The 19,431-nt window shown below is 42.2% G+C and overlaps 1 protein-coding gene across 10 annotated transcripts in view; it reads left to right on the top strand.

Annotated features, from left to right (window-relative positions):
• lilli (AF4/FMR2 family member lilliputian) overlaps nucleotides 1-19,431 on the top strand; it is a 168,057-nt gene that overhangs the window by 130,072 nt on the left and 18,554 nt on the right. For all 10 annotated transcript variants that reach the window (XM_033332189.2, XM_033332186.2, XM_033332188.2 and 7 more), the window contains one exon: nucleotides 12,708-12,741. In XM_033332189.2, the coding sequence (XP_033188080.2) occupies nucleotides 12,708-12,741 (34 nt within the window). The remainder of the gene's footprint in view (nucleotides 1-12,707; nucleotides 12,742-19,431) is intronic.

Raw genomic sequence — 19,431 nt, 5'->3', positions numbered from 1 at the left:
CCTATCTATTCTGCCCGCCAACACCCTCGAATCAGTCTCCGCGCAAGCAAGCAACCAGGCAAGCAAGAGCAGCTCCGAGTTACTTAACGTGATTAAATCCACCTCCACGGCCCTCTACCTCTCGCACCCTCTATGGCCGAACCACGTCGATTCGTCTCCTCCGGTCTTTTCTTCGCCCTATTTATCCTCGTGCTGATCTATTCCTGCGGATTCGATCACGAGCCGTTTACTTGTTCGCGTTTTATTGCTTAAAACGGCCTTCGCGCTCACCTCGAACGTCCCTTTTTCGCTTCTGAATGCACGCGCTCGATCGTTGGCTACTCTTAACCCTGCTAACCTATTCACTGATATTCGAGTGTTCGCCAGGGAGAGAGAGAGAGTCGTCGCATCCATCGCTATTTCAAAAGGATGCACTCGTTCTCTCGCGGCCACCGCCAAAGGAATACCGGCGTCACGGTTCTCCACCGATCGACCGCCACGCTTTTCCTTCTTTCACCGTAATACATCGATTCCTGCATCCTTTTTTATTCTACCTGAATCGATCGTTCTCTGAAAAGAGTCCTTCAGACAAAAGTCGAGGTATTGTAGGATCGTTTCAATTGAAAAGTTCAACGACACTTTTCGCGCCCGAATCGTATCCTTCTAAAACTTAATCGCTGTCTCGATGATTCGAGCACCTATTCGAACGACGTAAGAAATGGCGTGAAAGGGAGCCACTTCCGTCAAGAAAAGACTTCTTCTCGAGATCTATATATAGTTTGGTGAGCCAACGAAAATGGTGAATCACGTTTTTCGTATGAAACACAGTCGCGTTCGGGTCGCACCTTCGACGCATAATCATCGGCGGTACGTCACGATTCAATAATAGCTTTGGAAACGAATAATGCAGCGGTGTTTTCCATTCGATCGAGTATATATATTCTTCTGACCAGTTGGTTTATTTACAATTGTGATTTAGTGGGCTCCGTAGGATTTTAATTCGCTGTACAATGTATCTGGAGCGTTCGCGCGCTCCTTTTCTCCGTGGAGAAACGAACGTGCGAACAGGGGAGGGGCCACTTCCGGAAGGAAGAGGTTACCAGGCCGATACGCTTGGCCGAAGCGTCTCGACGCATGGTGTATGTTGCGTCACGTCGACGAAGTCGATGACCCACCTCCGTCTCTTCCTCTTCTACCTTCTCTTTCTCCCTTCTCCTTTCCTTTCCTGTACGAATCCATCGGAGAAGACTGCACACGAGACCAGAACACATGCATCGCGCCACGGAAACGGACGTCTGCGACTTTCTCGTGCGTAATCGTGGGTCATACGGATCTGCCCTCTCGCCGTTAATTCGATATTTGTCGCGCGATACTCTCGAAAGCCAAGCCGATTATTCCCGTGCCCCTTAAATTTTTCAATCTTCTTATCTGAATATGTGATTGGTGTTTAACTGAAAAGAATAAATCAAAGAACAGAGAAAAAAGATGAATCATTTTCTTGTACAATTCCATAAACAATCGTAAATACCAAAGTAAATGATACAAAATATATAAAGCAACGTCGTTCTTTTCGACTTTTCAACGATTGATGAGTATAATTCCTGGATTCGTATATTCGAATATTTCGTCTATCAATTTCTAGCATTCGAAGCACAGTGGCAAAAATTGTCGGTGACAGAAATCGTCTCCTACATCCGATAAAGTTTCGACAACGAATGGCACGCTTGGAACGAAGGTAGTTAACTAACTGTCTGTGGATCGTCTTCTTTGTCGCTTTGGGCCGGCTCGATTCAAGCGTCTTCAGTTTATCGAATGAATTTTTTTTTGCTCAGGAAGAATTGTCATGCGTCGAGAAGTTAATTAAGAGCGAGCGAGACTGAGAGAAGGAAACGAGAGAGGGCGAGCGCTCCTCTCCTTTTCTTTCGTCTTAATTGGAGGGCTCTTTTAGCAATTAGAACGCGAAGGGAATTCTTTTCTCTTAATAATTCGCCGTTACGAAGATATAAACGAACCTTTCAAGAACATCCCGCGGAACCCTTCCTCACCCGTGGCTGTTGGCCTCTTGCTTTCTGTATTTTCGCCGCGGTTCTTGGCATTCAGGCAAGGTTTGCCGGCAACCGGCTGCCTAAGCCCACAAAATTTATTTTATATCCCCAGTTTTAGGTGAATAGGGACGAGCCATTGAGATCCTTTCTGCTTCTTCGAGCCGTTGCGCTCGTTTCTCGTTCGCCGCGGTATGCTGTCTACGGGAAGGATTTTCCTTGGGAAATCTTATATGAAAAGATGCGCGCGGAGAGTTTGGGAAGGGGGAAAGGGAGGGCAGGACGAGCAAGAGATGTTCACCCTTTGCCGGCGATCTGACCCGAGCCGGGCTGGTTATTCATAAGGCAGATATCGAGCCAGCTCTCGAATGCAAATCGAGCGGAAGTCAACGATGAGTCGAAACGACGAGCATTTTCGTTTTTCTCATCGTCGACCGTCGTCGATGGAGATTTATAGAAAAAAAGAAAAGGGGAAGGAAAAAAACGAGGGAGAAAGAGAAAAAGAAAAATAGGAAAGGGGAACGAAACGAAGTAGAGAATAGGAAGGAAATGCAAAACGGCTCGATTAAAACTCTTCAGGCTCGTTTAATCTTTCCCCCTTCGCTTAGCTTATGATTCCTCCTGATGGTCGTTCGGTTTGCCTTTCAGCCAATCGGCCAATTCTATGGTGAGACGCGAATATATGCGCAAAAGTTACGATGGAATTTCAATGGCGAGTTACGGATCATTGGTACGCGTTTCCCATGACGAAGGCTCCAGGACTTGGAAATAACTTCATTCAGACCTCAAGTTCACATTCGCTTTTATTGGAATATATCGGGTTCATTGAAAAGTTTATAGCAAAATCGAAAAAGAATTTACAGTTTATCTTTGCAGAAGTAGTATTTCGTCGAATAGGACGAGTTTCGATAAATTCGTTGTCCCGTTTGGTCAATTCCTTCGTGCAGCTTTTACAGTTTTCTAGAATATTTGATATCTTGCCATTAAACAAATTTTATAACAGTTGCGATAGATTCCATCAGAACTAGGAGAATTTAAATGTAACGTTCGGTAATTAATTAAAAAAAAACTTTCTCGTCCTTGCTATCAAATCGATGATCTACGGGCGCTTAATTCGAACACGGGTCACGGATCGGCTTTTGACGCCAATCTCGTATCGCGATATCAAAGAAGCGGACACGCGACGGGTTCGCGTGTGCCCGTTGAATCGCGGCACGAGGATAGAACACAAGAGAGAAAAAGGTAGAAAGCGGAGACGCCACGGAAGCGTACGACCTTCGGCGTGGTATCGATTAAGCGCGGGTTAAGCTCAATGCCAAACCAAAAGCAATCCGGCGATCCGGCCGCAGCTTGGCGTGCCATCAATCCGTGTGCGAACACTCGCGTCGACGTGCTTCTTTAATTTATTCGACTTGGAGCCACGGCTCTCGAACCAAGGGACTCCGAGCAAACTTCTACAAACTCTTTGTACAGAACTTTTCACTCCGTCGAGGCTCTTCTTCCCCGTCTTTTCTCAGATTTCGAACGAGGGAAATCCCGCTCTCTGATTTACACGAGGTGTCTTAATTTACGTAAGTGCAGTCCTTCGAATATCTGTTCGTCCGAAATTTAATTAAATCCGTCGAGATCCTTAGATTTGCAACTACATTTCCAAGAACAATTTACACTACATTCTGAATGGTTACGTTAACCCCATTATGTGGATTATAATCTAATATCGCCGGCTGTATTACCCCTTCGATTGGATTTGCTCGGATGATTAGCAATTGCTGGTCAATCGAGCGCGCACGCGGTCGAAATCAATATATTATTAGGTCAACGATCCATTCAGTCCCAAGCAAATAAATAAACGAACTCGAAGGTGGACGCGAGCGTTAAGATCGATCGAATTGGTTCCGTAGGCGTGTATGTATATGATTGAGGAAGGGGGGGGATGCATTATTTTTTTACCTGGCTGCCCCGTGGAACGCACGGCTTGATGGAACGGCGCATTCGATAATACATCATTCGGTTGACCCAGTTCCGTGATATCGAGTCTCGAAGTGGCGGAGCGTGGCGGTCACCGAGACCCGTTGGTTAGTGGTTGGCGCGGTAAACGGGGGTAAAATAGTGGCCGAACAGCCGGCAAACGGAGGCATTGACGTGTGTCGAATACGAGTTTATTAACCGAACAGGACGCCGAGTCAACTTTCGTGGAGTCCTTTGGCATGAGTCGACTTTTCTCCTAGTATCCTGTAATGGATATATGTAAGTATGCGTGATCTTGGTAATAGTATGGCGCGTAGTCACGGTTGTATCTAGGTGCACGTGTTCGTGTAAATTTGTATTTTTATGAAGACAATCGCAGAAATAAAATCTGAATAGAGATTCGTTTTATGCTCTGAATATCACGAGTATATCCACGTTGCATATTTTATAGCAGAAGTCCATTTATACGAACCTGTCGAAAAAATAAGCTGTTCCATATCTGTGCCAGTGAAGCATTTCTTTTTTTTTTATCAGATTCCATACATTTCATTTTCGTATCGAACTTTTGCCATTATATAAAGACACGAGTAAATTAGATGAAAAATGTACTCCTGCCTAATTAGTTAGTGGATAGATATTGTAATAAAACAATAGTGCGCAAATACTTTCTGTAGCCAACGTATGTCCCATCAAAATCACTAATACATTAGCATAAATCCCATCTTTCATTTTCCCATATTTTCTAATTTTGGAACAGATGTAATAATTGTTTCGAGACATTTGAACAGCAATGCACATACGTCAGTTATTAAACTCGATAAGTTGCACGTTAGCGAGTTATTTTTCCAGCGTGTTGTAATTAACGTTAAATTAATTTTAGAATTCTAAAGAAAAGATATACCGGAACGAATCCTAGAGGAAGTCTTATTAAACGGCGTGATTTCTTTCACGATATCAGAGGGTTTCGCGGTTGCAAGCGCCAGTTAAATGTTTGCTCTTCATTCGCGATGCGCAGCCAGGGACTCGTCTCGGAACTCCCTTTGGTTGAGAAACTGGAAAGTTAGCCGCAAGTGCGAGCGGTTCTCCTTCGCGGCAAGTTCCTCTCGGAGTTCGAGCAACTTCCGGTTTTGACTGAAAGGAGCTTCCGTCCTTCGAGATCCTCCGACGCCCGGGGGTCGACCTCCTTAATAAATACGTCGATGCGTGCTTTCGAAGGAAGTCGCGTTTACATACTGTGACTGACATTTTGTAGAAGCGTACGGAACGATGAATCTAACGATCCTGTCGTTTTTCGTTGCTCATTGTCCAACAATTTGTTTCGTTATGCGGGACTTTCGGACGTAACCGTATCGCAATAATGCTCCATTATTCACGGTTCTCTTTTGAACTGCATTTTTCCCCGAATTTTAACCTGCGGTCTAGCTGTTACGATTTTTCGTTCTACTAGAAATTCTAATGGACGTACGTTCTATTTGCGCGTGCTGTTTTCGTCGTTTTTCTTATTTTTATTTTAATGACAACCTTGTTGAACGAGTTTGTCATAGATAAAGAGGTTATCGGGTCTACTAATTATGTAAACGTCGAGTAAATAGAGGAACATAGCGACACACAGTCGTAGATGGTTTCGAATAGACTTCGATCAGATACTTTGTCGTAGTGTTCATTTAAGACAATTTCGCATTAGGACAATCCTACAGAGACCCTAAACTGGGTCGAGGTTGTCTCTGGCACCTGTCGGTTTCGTTTCTCCTGCGATTTTCTTCTTTCCTCCAGAGAGAATTTCGAAACCTTATGTGTCCTTTCCTCCCCTTCTTTTTTCCTTTCTCTCGTAAATTTTCGATAACATCGCTATTTATTCGATATTGTGCCGTCACAACATGTTTATTTAAAGTTTCTTTCTACGTTTGCTTACGAAGTGTTCTCGAGGGATCGATCGAGGCTCGCCTTCGATTTTTCGATTCCCTTTGTCTTCCCAACATCCTTCGACGGATGCAAATTAACCGTCATAACCGAGCGAAGCCCGGCTGTCATCGATCGGTTGTGCAACCGAACGATTGCCTCACGCTGACTTTTCAACGAGGCGGTGTTTCCAGGTAACGTGGCAAGCGAGCCAGAACATTGTTGCGTTTCAGGGAATCTGGGTCGCCTTAACGATCAATCTCATCGTTTCCCTATTCGGCGTCTTTTGTCCTATCGGACACATCACGTTCATGCCCACGAGAATTTCTATTCGCGGCCGACTCGTTCGTCTACGTTCGTTAAAACACACCATTTTACTTCGATAATCTCGTTATCGTCCGAACCAAAGACACGTAGCTGCCGGAAGTGTCATCACCGATTCATTCTTCCCAACGAAACCTTTTCAATTCCTTGCGTTCTAAATCGGAGGTTCATTGACGCCAGTAACAACTTTATCTTCATTGTCGCCGAAATAGATTTGTGGAAAATGATCGAATAGCTTGCGATGGTTGTATTACCCTATTTAGTTAAAATGTCATGTCTACCAGTTTGCAAGCGAAGGATACTATTCATATTCATATTTATCACTTCCTACGTGCTATCTTTGTTTCTCGTCAGTTGATTTAAGACGTTAAATCGCTTTTCCCTAATAGCGTGTATAATGTAATTTAATTAAAACATAGAAAACATGGTAGTTTCGAATACTTCAACGTATTGTGAAAGATGAGAAAATATTAGATAGAAGATTTTGTAGCAAGGGGTGCAAGCGTAGTCGAAAGTAGCGATGGTTGTTCGAATCTTAGTTCTGGCGCGATTCGAAGTTTACGATAGTGTGAAACGTCGAATCATTTCGAACATAATTCGATATTTATACTTCTTGGAAGTTTAAATAAGCCTTGAATCTCGAGTCTTTGGAGTTTCGATAAGACTTGAGAATCTTGGAACTCTTGAATGCCATTAAACTTTCAAAACTTAGACCAATCAAGACTTTCCAGACTCGCTGTAACTTTAAAAACTCAAAATTTTAGATTTATCAAATTTTTCGAAGGTTTTGCGTATAATCATCCTTTCGAGTCATGTTCAAAGATCATGATCAGTAGTGATAGGTAGCCATTGGTATAATCATTTATTGGTATAATATCTTTTTCCAGTAGAATATCTGTTTCCCAACGCGCGAGGTAACGTTGACTAGTTTATAGCAAAAGCTATTATTTTTCAGAAACATTTGCACAAATAGGAAGAAGACGAATTATGTTTGTGCAATCTCGTGTGTAATCTCACTTTTCCAAATTATACCCACATTATGTTAATGTTTCGTGGGAACCTAGATTTACTTATAAGACGGCCATTAATTGGCCTTCTTAGCATATAACAAATTAATTTTGCTGTGAAATTCGATGAAATTTGACTAACAATAATCTGACAGAATTACACAAAGACTTGCACGAGCGATCGCGCATGTTCGAAGCGACTCAAAGCGTTCGAGAGCACATCGCTAATTGTAAGTCGCTTCGATCACGCTGTTCCCCGATCCCGACGCTTAATCAATTGAACGAAAGTCGAAGGATTAGAGCAGCGGAGAATTATATCCGTCCGCGGTGCAGAACAATCGTCCATTGTTGCACAAGCGTTTGCAAATACAATCGGACTCTCATTAGAAGCTACGAAGGAATATAATCGCCGCAGTTAGCTGGTGCCGTGGATTCTTCTTCGGCGACGCGATATTCGAATCACGACAGAAACTCATTATAAAACCCTATGATATATTTCTCTCATGTGTAAAGTCATCCTTTTATATATTCTACAAGGACGTACACCGTCCGAATAATACATATACTGTAGCAAGATCGAACGAATACGAAGGCACTCGTTACACATTCTTCGCGAGCGACTAAATCACGATGGATCGAGAAACGGATGCTTGGAGCAACTCGATTCGAATCACGAAACGAACGATACGTTGGAGACAGCGCGGGGAACACGACCGTTGCGTTGTCGTGTTGAGAATCGACTTTTTGCTGGAAAAAAATGACCCGGCTCGTCTATCCAGAACCCAAGACGGTGCACAGAGAAACCTAATTTCTCGAGTAAGCGCTCTCTGGCCTCGGCTAATACGATCGACCGTGATCGTCTCATTGAATTTTGATCGAGATAGATCGGAGGAGCAGCGGACGAAACAACGGGGTAGAAAGCGTTCTCTGGTGAATGAGAGAGAAAGAGAGAAAGAGAGAGAGAGAGAGAGAGAGAATCGAAGGGTAAGGTGGTCCAACCAGATCCTTTTGCTGAAACAGGTGCACCAGCCTACCATACGTCGAGGCGTGTGCCGGCTAACTGAACACCTTAATAACACACGCTCCGATCCTTTACGGATGGTGCGCACGCACACATTTCCATAAACACAGACCGTACGCTATATCCTGATCGATAGTTGCTTTTATGGCAATCTGATGGAACGTCGAACTCACGGTGCTTGGTAAAAGCACATAAAATGAAAAAATGATTTCGTTACGATGTACGAGATTAGAAGCCGAGAAAGCTGCCGATCGTTCTCCATTCAAAGTTTCAATCGATTTCGTATCATACGATCGTTTAAACATATTGGACATTAGCGTCTTGTTTAGAAGCCGCATAGATCATCTCCATGGATTAAAAAGTGCAGAGAATTGATGATTATGGTTGTGAACTGTTTGTCTCTGGAGAATCGAACAACATCGTCTATTTGTGTAATGAAATTGAGAAATTAAAAAGAAATGTGATTGATCGCTTTGACTGAACCAATATATAAGCGAACGAGTGTGTTGAAACAGCGATAAAGGACATAAAGGTGGCTGTGGTAGGCAAGTAGAATCATCCTCGATCATTCGAACTTTCGATCGATTTCTTATCGTAGGATCGTTTTAACTCTTCGAGTATATAGTAAGAAAATATAATAGAAGCGCAGTAAGAAACAAGAAGGAGACACGTGAAACGAGGGTAGTGGACGAAAACGACTGGTAGTTAAGAAAGAACGCGAAAGATCGCGAGCAAAGAGGGGCGTTCGAAAGGGAGAGGGATGAGTTGAACAAAAGGCGTCGCTACGCAGGTGAAGCGACCGTCTGCTCAGCAAGCTGCGGGGCTGAGAGGTCCTGGGCTGGCGCGTGTACGACTACCAGCAGGCAGAAAAGCAAGCAGCAGTTAATTCAACTGGCAGCGATGGGCCCAGGCCCTAGCGGGCCCCGAGCCGAGCCTCAGTCAACCGATGCGCGTCACTGCGAGTGTACGCGGTCGACCAAACGCTTCCGCTATCACGATATTCGTAGTGCAACATCCCTTCGAGTTATACCGATTCGCGTTACATACTTTTGTGCGAAAACACGTTCGAATACAAGTCTAAAACAAACGATAATAAATAAATCCTGAAAAAGATCGATTTCATTTTGGATATCGCTTTATCGTTAGAAATAAAAATACAACAGAGGTTAAAAGTTAAAAAAAAAAAAAAGGAAATAAGAGAAGATTCAACGTGTAGTATCAACGCGATTACAAAGCTGTATTATTAAGATCGATGTCGAATAGCGATGTATGGATCGAATAAGCGTTTATAGACGCGACGACCTTGGAACAGTGCGGTAGAGTCGAAAGTGACGTGATTTGCATACGCGCCAATCAATGAACGCGGTCGGTTCGATTTCACGCAGCGCTGCCGTCATTTCCGATCGGGCGGCGGACAAAAGCAGGGGGAAAAGCGAGCGAAGGGAAGATTGATCGCGAGCTGTGGAAAAGCGGTGCGTGAAACGCGCGTGCACGCACGATCGCGAGCAATATGAACCATCATCAACGTTATCAACGTTAGCAACCTGGACGATAAGTCATGCTCGTTGGATTCCAGCTGCAGCTACTTCAAGACGCTGTCTACTATCTTCTGTTATCAGGTGTGAATCGACGAATCGCATCGTTGACTTGCGTTTTCGAGCATTTTGTCGTACCATGAGAAACGCTTGTCTTTTCAACGTGTATGATACGAAGGAAATAATTGATGTAATTTACGTGATACGCTATGACGTCAATTTCTGCATTCTTCTATGCATAGTTTTCCAACAGAAACATTTTTTGAATATATTATATCTCTATTACTACTGCTATCGCCATAGTCAGTATCGGTTTAGAAGAATTTTCTTAGCACATAGTTCGTATTTCAAGTATTCAAGAATCCGAATGCAAAGAGTTTGCCGAGTAACAAAATAGTTGCATGAAATTTGACAATGGCCGTGACTTTCAAAAACGCTCGATCAAGTCACGATACGTTACTATTATACGCAGCTATGGCGATCGTAAAGAATAAGATCATTGCAATTCGATCTCTCCCTAATCGCATAATTAAAATACATTATATCAAAAGTAAGCAAGTCTTTGAGCACTTTTGATTAATAGCGTATATCATCGAAGGTAAAGTAGAAATTGCATCGTCGATAAACGTTAAATTAAAGTTTGTATAACGACTAAAGATAGGAAGATCGTCGAGTAGGTAATTGATGCATAACACGTACAAGAAGAACGACTTTTCATCGCACGTGACGCTATCGCTGGAATTATGCAACATCCTCGCGATACTTGGACGTTAATTATTCGCGAGCGAGTATCGAGCACGATATGCGCGTGTCATTGATTAATCGTGGCGATCCGTTCGAATAGTTCACGGGGGGTTCGCGACCACGGCGAACAGTGATAATTAGCCGGTGGAACATTGCCAGGGAATTTCCTAGCTTTTGTTCGAAACGAGAGAGAGTTATGACGATCGGCGGTGTTGTAAGGCTCGCGCGAGCGCGTCCCTCGTTCGACCAGTGATCGTGTGATAAATCATACCTCTAATTGGACATCGCGATGCGTCTAACTTGGTAATCGTATATTAATCGCGTTACATATGGAATTCATTAACGCAACATACATGCGCGCGTCTATGAAACGTCATACGGTCGAAGGATTTGGTCCGTCAAGAATATTTCTACGTGCGGATAAGGCGACGTTTATCTTCCTCGTTAATCTGCCAGCCGAATTTTCTTTTAACTAGAATCTTCTATAATTAGAAATAAATTATTAGGTTGTAGCGTTTGGGATGGCAGATCGAACGTTTCAGAGTCTTTGTCTGGATTCTATCAGTACTGGTGCATTTATAAATTGCTTCTGCAGCAATTTAACTGAAATTATTTTTTTCTTCGTATCTCACGTATGCTCGGACGTATCTTAGATCTATTTTTGCAGACGATGCAATGTAGTCTTTGAATATCGATTACGATTTAGCAAATATTTTATGCCACCACGCAGTGGTATTAATTTAGAAAGGAATAGTACAATGCATATTGCGTACGAGTTATGTAAACGAAGTGTTCTTCTTTATACGTATATTATGTTCGTCACTATAAATGTCAATCGCGCATAAAATTACATCCCAATTTCTATGAAATACTTCTTTTCATACAATTACTCGAATGAAAAGTAAAACTAATTTTTATTTATCTGAAATGAAGAAAACGGCTATTTTATATGTTGCAACCTAATTTTCAAAGTTTTGCAAACACATTCTTAACAAAAATTATTACGTCGAATAGATTGATAATCCAAATGGAAGCGATGAAATGAATAATTAAACGGGTTAAATTCTTCACTTTCTCGATTACATCTTGAAATAAAATTTTATTCGATAGAAGTAGAAAGCAGCTTGTTACGATCGAATTTGGTGGCAATACTGTTGTTAAGACGCGCAACCCTCTCTGTCGAGGTCGAGCTTCCCCTTTTCCTGGTGGCACCCTCCCTCTCTTTGACCCAGTCCCAGCAGCCTGTCCTCTGCTCGTAGCCCCTTTCCCATGCTGTGCTTGCTTGCCTTCGTGCGTGCATACGTGCGTGCGTGCGTGCGTGCATGCCGCTTTCCATTGTTTACGCAATGCCTCCTCGACCGGGTTTGCGTTTGCCTCTCTATTTCTCTCTTCGCTCGTCACAGCTCCTTTCTTCTTTTCTTTCTCCATTGGCTCGTTGCGTTTCTAAGAGGGGAAAGAGAGCTAGCTGGTCGTGCAACGGCATCAAGTAAGGTTACGTCGAACGAATTGATCCTCGCTCGGGGATCTCTCGAAAAATTTTACGTTCCCTCGCGCGCACCATTGCTTTCACAGTTCCACAATTCATGTCCGCTAGTTCCAGCCAGATGAAAGAAGCCGTCTATCACGAGCGTCGTCGAGGACGATCGTCGTATGAAAATAATTTTCCCCTCGGCAGATGTGAAAATGATGCCGAGGTATAGTTAGAAACGATCGTTGCAGTTATAATTCAACGATTCGAGCGCGATTATGCATGCTGTTCGCGCGCGTTTGCGTAATAAGTAATTGATTTAAGATGCATCGCTGGCAAAGAGCAAGGTAGCACCGGATTCCAGTAAACTTGTGCACCTATAATGTATATATGCATACTTATTTTCGATTCAACGTCAGAAAATTCGCGTCAGAGTCGCGCTTATCGGAAATCAAGGACAAGGTAAACGATTGACCGATCGCGTAAGCGATCGCATTTTTTTCTATTTTCCCGCATCCGTTATCGACAAATGGAGCCGTTATCGCTTCCTTGTCAGCTGTACTGTGAACGTATTTTCACATAACGATATCATTATGTTAGACAAAACGATAGGATCGGGTTTGGTTGCCTCCGTCTCGTTGCTTGTCCTTGGTCGTCGATAATCAGACGTTAATTAACTTAGCCGATGCTAATTACCATCCCTTTTTCTTTCTGTTTCAGAGCGCGAGAGACACACCGCCAACAGGCTATCGGCGTAAGTATTCCACTGATTTCTCGAACGTTTATACTTGAATACTTGATCGATCATCCGTTCGGCAGTCGGAATGTCGTGGCATTAAAATCGCCGCGTTGCATTTTATTATTCTCTATGGAATCTATCGATTCCTGCCAGCTAATCATCTACGAGAAAATCACGAATGCCGCCCGTAGAACGTTGATGGATGGTGCAGATTTTTCGCGAATCTCGTTCCACTCGAGGACGTGTTTAACGAGACCAGGAACGAACGAATCCACTCGACGCGCTACGCCGCTATATCGCGCAGCATAGATGGCGCCAGATATTAGAGACGCGCACTCTGGAACCGGTTTAACGAGAATTAATCCGTCAAAGATGAGATTAATTATGCGCGCGCCCGTACTGTGCCATCTTATCGGCGCGTTTCAATTAAATCCATCCTTCGATCGCGTCGTTTTTCCATTCAAATATTTATACTTTCTCGTTGCTTTTGCATTGCGTTGATTAGCATCCAACGTCAGTTTCCGCTATTTTCCTACGGTTCCCGGGGGATCTCGCGTGCAAAGGCAAACACGGCCGGACTATTTACGTCGAGGTAAACGATAACAGTGTTGCAACGCGAAACTCTGGGAAAAAGAAGAACATAGACGCGTCGTAATCGTGTACGTTGGAGTTAACTGGGCGACGAAGATGCTTGAAAGTTTCCCACGTGTCGACAGGAAGCTGTGTCGCCGTTTTCTCGTCCCACCTGGAAACTTCCGCTCCGCAGTCTCGCGTATCTTTCACCATCAACACGATTTTCGACCGGGAATTTCCATAAGCGTTTCTTTAGTATAGTTTACAGTGCGCCATCGATGTTTGACGACGATTGCATAGCTAACGCCGTCTAATGCATTTTCTTCGTGCAATCGGCTGTTCTTTGCTTTCTGTTCTCTCCTTCGTGAACTATGTTATTTCGAATGATACGCACGATCAGCTATTTATGACATATTCTATCGTAAACAGTAAATATTGTTAGCAAACTCGTGACAAAGACCGTAGAAGATAGAGTCGGTTCTTAACTACAATCCGAGATGAAATCGCCGACTACGTAATATTTACTGGCAGCATGCAGTCGCGGTAATCTCGTGAATGATTAATCAGAATTGTGTATTGCTGTATATACTTGTTGTATTTGCATACCAAAGTGCACCATATTTTGTAGCTTCCTACGTCGACGCCTGACTGAGACTTTAACTTTCAATTTTTTCGATATTTTTTTGCGATCCTTCGTCTTATTCGCAAGAATAGAATATTTGAAAATACACTTCACAACGTAGCCGAAGCTAGGAACAAGTTTTGTAGAACATTACTTTGGCAAATGTGAATTAGAATCGGAGGAAAACGCGCGATGACACCCACACGCGTTTATGCTCGATGCAGATGTTTTCATAGTGCGCACACAACATTATTGAATAACGAGCATAATGCATATGTAGCGGCAAAATTGTGCTCGTCGCCAGATTTGTGATAATCGTGTACAATTATACACATGCTGCCTAAGTATACATATACAGAATAACGAATAGAAGATTAGATTTGTCAAGGTTTTGCTTACATTTATAAAATTCACAATTTTTCGTTCAATTCTTTCGCAAAATATAACTTTCGGTGAAGTACAATGATACGATAATTTGATGTCACTGAACACCCACACAATATACTATATATATTGTATGTAGTTTATGCAAATACAATTCGATATACCGTTGAGTACACGCGTGAAACGCTGAAAACTCTCGCTGCATTAGGCATTGGCGTACTCGGGGCAATATCGCGGAAGATTAGTAGGATGGTATCTTTATAGATCAGGCGGGACAATTTCCTGAAATCGGCGCATTCATCCTCCTATCGGGGTAGAAAGAAAATTAACGAGCCTCGGAACGGTAGGCAGGACACGTTCCCACTTTCATCCCTCTTTCTCCGCTCCGTCACAGTTCGTCGTGAGTTTTCGACCACCGTAACTGCCCTTAATAGCACTACCAGGCTTCCTCGATGGAGAACTGGGTCGTATCGTTGTCGATAGACGTGACTTTCTCCCACAATGGAAACTCGACGATGTATAAACAAAATTCGATTCGTTATTTACGCGATTCTCTATTTTTCGCGAACTCGTCAGCTGGTCCTAATATAATTTAATATAATTATAAATCAAAGCGTATCTAAAGCCTTTTAGATACGTGTAACACATGCCAGGTGTGCAATTTGATACTGTGCGGTAGTATATCCATGTATTTATATTCCTACATATGTGGAGAGATTTACATACGCTGCATCTTTTTAACGGTTAAACTTTGCACCATGCAAAGTTCATCGTTTACAACGTTAAAACGTATGTAAATGTGATGCCAACGTCGTTAAAATAATAGATTCGTTTTCCCCCTAATCGACGAAGGAAATAATTTTCTCCTTGGTGGAAATCGTCGAAGAACTTGGTGTAACGAAAGGAGTTATTAATTGCAATCGTTTCAAGCAATGGTACGATTAATTTCATCGTAGTGTTTTCTACCGTCGTTAATCCTTGTGTATGATTCATTAAACGATTTGATATTCGGCACGAAAATAGTTGAAAAATTAAACTCGATATTTCCTTCGCCACTCGGTATATGATACAGAGTAGAAGGTATAGAAACACAAATAATATTTTTTTTTTCGTTCTGCATGTATCAACGCCTTTACGATACGTCCACGTATCGACTCTTCAATTACGAATGAATGCTTGTAGCTTTTGTAATATGTAAAACTAATCGAAAACCACAACTAACTGCAAAAATAATGTGTACTGCCCGTTTTCAACGGATCCTAGGACCTATGAACCTCCGTTCTTTTGTCATTTTATAAATGTGTTCCGTTTTAGTGTCTCGTGATTTAAATATCAGACGGAACATAAATTCGTGGTAGAAAACTAAACTTCGTTAGTGAATTTTGCGACGATCGGTGCGCTAAAGTTCGTCAAAGAGTGTCAGAATCGTAAAGAGTAATGAAGATTGGCGGGTTGAATTCGATGAAGCGTTTCGCAAAGGTTCGATGGCAATCAGGAAGAGGTGAATCGTCGAACGCGTCGGCTCGTTCGAATTAACACGCCGCTTCGACGCCTCGTTTTAAGAGGGCTCCGATCGGTTGTGTGCACGCGATATAGTAGTCGGACGTGTATCATCGGCCCTAATTGTTTCCTGGGCCATAATCGCCATCGTGTCTCTACGAAGAGTCTCTAAGACCGAATTATTATATAAACAGGTGCTTCGCCGTCTTTTTTTTACTTTGTTTCTTTGTCAATTATTCAGCGAGTGTACGGTGAATTTTAAACGTTAGATTGCAAGCTTATTCAATGCGTATAACGATATATTTAATCGTCTTTGAATATAAATATTAATAATACGGTCGAATGTAATGGCATTTAAGACGTGAAATGTACATTTGATAGCTACGCTGGTCAAGTAATTAAAAATCCGCTAGAAATAGAAAGTTACTTCCAACGCGAACCGAGTCTCCGAACTATCGACGATTCACTGACATTTTCAATCGTACCACACTTCTAAAGATTTCACGCGTACAACGTGTATTCTTGCCACGTGCACTTAAATCTCCACGTGACACTGTGTATTATAAATCTTGACGTGTATTTTCAATCTAGTTCCTCGACGTGTTTGTTTAATTAAATTTCAAAGTTGCGAAACCACGATAAAAGTTGTTTTTATGGAATAACTTTACAGAGCCAAACAACATTGCGTAACATTTATTCAATCACTTTGCGAGTTCCCGATTAGCGAAGTTCGTCTCTGTCCAAATAGTCGTGAAGCTCGACGAGAACTTTTTCTGTTACGAATCTCACGATAAAATTTTGTTACCCGATAGAAATTCGGTAACGTCTCAGATTCCCGTTACGCGGTGAGACGAAACAAGGAATGAGAAGATATTTGTAGAACGACGATATGCAATATGGTTCGTGCATTATCAGCCAACCGGCCCACGGCCTTGTCCAATTCCGATAACGTTGGGCTCCTGACTCTGTGCAAAACGATAAGGGATTTCGTTGCCTGCCTCGAATCGTGATAAAACGACAATTTTTTATTCCCCATCTTTGTCTTTTCCTCCGTTGATCTCTCTTAATTTTCTAGTCAGACGGTTATCGCATTTACGTGCGGATGATTTATTGGTTTAGCTACTCGTATACTAACTTAGACTTCGTCTTGATAAACATGTTTCGCATACTTATGGTTCTAGAAAATGATAATCTGCGGCTATCCGCTCGATCTTTCGGAGAATCACAGCTGATGTCATAGAACTTCAATACTTATCGATATCATCGTTTTATTTTTTAAACTCGATCACTACCGCGATTCGAGTGGGTATACGTTGTAAGATTACTTGTTAACACTTTCAGCGATATGGTCGTACAAATAGAGATACATAGTTATTTGCTGTTGATATTTCCGTTTTCTCGAAACAGTGAATTTTAGAAGTATTCGTCAGTTTTAGAAACTAAATGACGTTTTGATATATAGAAAGTGTCGAAGTCCATTCGTCGGAGTTTACGTTCTACCTATAAGTGGCATATTATATCGTAATAATTACGCTTATTCGTGTTTTGTAGTACGTATATCGACGTAGAAAGAAAATTAAAAATGAAATTTTGCATCTTACTGGCGGTAAATTTAAAATGTAAATTCTGTCTTAAAATAGCACCTTATATTCTACTACTGTCATTAACATATAATCTCAACAATTTTCAAATTCCATTTCCGTCCATAGTTTGGCAAATGTTACACTACATTCAACGTTATACAGGGTGGTTGGTAACTGGTGGTACAAGCGGAAAGGGGGCGATTTTACGCGAAAAAAGAAGTCGAAAATATAGAATAAAAATTTCTTTTTAATTCTTTTTCTTTTTTTTTAATTTTTCCATCAAGACAACGATCTACAGCGAGATCCGTTATAACGTACCGCACGCGTACCGAGCGAAAATTCAAAGTCGATTTTCTCGAAAACAAAGCCTCAAACGAAAAATTTTTATTCTATATTTTCGACTTCTTTTTTCGCGTAGAATCACCCGCTCTCCGCTTGTACCACCAGTTACCAACCACCTTGTATTATATTCTAGACTATACCATCTAATCGAGAAATTCTTACCTTGCGAAACAAACTTCATTTTTCACACACCTACATTTTCAATACTTACCGCTGAAAATGTTAATAAATTACCAAAGTCAGGGAAGAAGATCTACGACGTTCAATCGTGACGACTAGTTTGGAGCCGGTTAATTAGAAGTATCGTTTACAGGAAGGGCTAATGGGATTCATGGAAACTCTGTCGTTCGATGGAAACGACGCCGCGTAATTCCTTAAATTCAATTTTCATGCCGGGGAAACGCGAGCAAAGGCGTTGAGGGGGGATAGACGATCATTACCCTGGGGATAAGCTTCTTCTCGTAAAATTAATCGAAATTATCAAATTAACTTCTGACCTTTCGGGCCGGGATCTTGGCTCGATTAAAGTATACTTGTGTCGCGCGAGTTTCCAAAGAATCTCCGTTGCTCGTCGATCTTAGTTATCAGGCAAAATAATAAACTCCGTGATACTTACTTAACCATGGGATAACGCTCTAGACACCCTCTATTAATTGTCTTTGTTACCTCTCGTAAGAATGACTTTTAGCAAAACTAATATTCGTTTCGTCTCGTATTTGTCCCTCGCAAAGATTTGTTCCGAGGATAGAGTCAATTAATCTTTTTACTTTAACCGACGCTTTTCGATTTAAATTCCAATTGTAGTTCTTCTCTACGAACGTCACTCGTACCTCTACCGGAAAGGAAACTTATTGATCGTAAGTATCCGGATACTGTTAGATCTTGTAGTAACTTGAATTTAATCCAAGTGTAAGTACTTATTTACCCATCGATATAGAATAATACGAGTACACGTAGTTTACAACTGCGAATAGTTAGCGTAGAGTAAGAAGCAACAGAGAATCAATACGGTGAAATTTAAGTCAGTAGAAGCTTTAAATATCGATTCACAAATGACATTTCTAATCGGAAATTCAATACGTTTCCTCTTCGGAGCACTGATTCACACCTGATAAACATATCTCTATAGTATCTACCTACGCGCATACACGTGTACAAACGTCTAACTATCGTTATACCAATCGATATCTGTGTCTCCTTAACGCTTCAATTCGTAACCTCTCTATATTCTTCCCACCACTTGTACTCTTGAGAAAAGTCGTACGAAATCCCTAGGGGTTGTAATGTATGCGTGGAAGGTTGTGACTTGAAGCGGGCAGTCGGAGAAAGGGCGCAAATGGAACGTGGGAGAAGAAGCTTTAACCGTCTGTCTCTAAGGACGTGCCACGGCTTTTCCATGGTGTTAACTAAGACGCGGATTAAACCGGATTAGCCTGATCGTTGATAGAGTAGCAGCGGCTCCCAGCGGCCCGTAACTCCGTTTGTTCGCTCTTAACTGGTTTTCCGGCTCCGTTTAAAACAGTCGAGCCGTCATCGATGGTCGGAGGAATCTCGTTATCCCTTTCTGTCACGCTATTCTTCGCGACCGAGAGAACATCCCGAAATTCTTACTCTTTTCGTTGTCTCTTTTCACCGTGAAGGGGTAGAGAGGGCGGTGGAAAAGGAAAAGTTCTCGGTCGACGGGCATCGAGGACAAAGGAA

This window comes from Bombus vancouverensis, chromosome 6, assembly GCF_051014615.1.
Source record: "Bombus vancouverensis nearcticus chromosome 6, iyBomVanc1_principal, whole genome shotgun sequence".
Lineage (NCBI taxonomy): Eukaryota > Metazoa > Arthropoda > Insecta > Hymenoptera > Apidae > Bombus > Bombus vancouverensis.
Note: the sequence above shows the minus strand (reverse complement) of the source record. Positions and strands in the feature narration are given on the sequence as shown.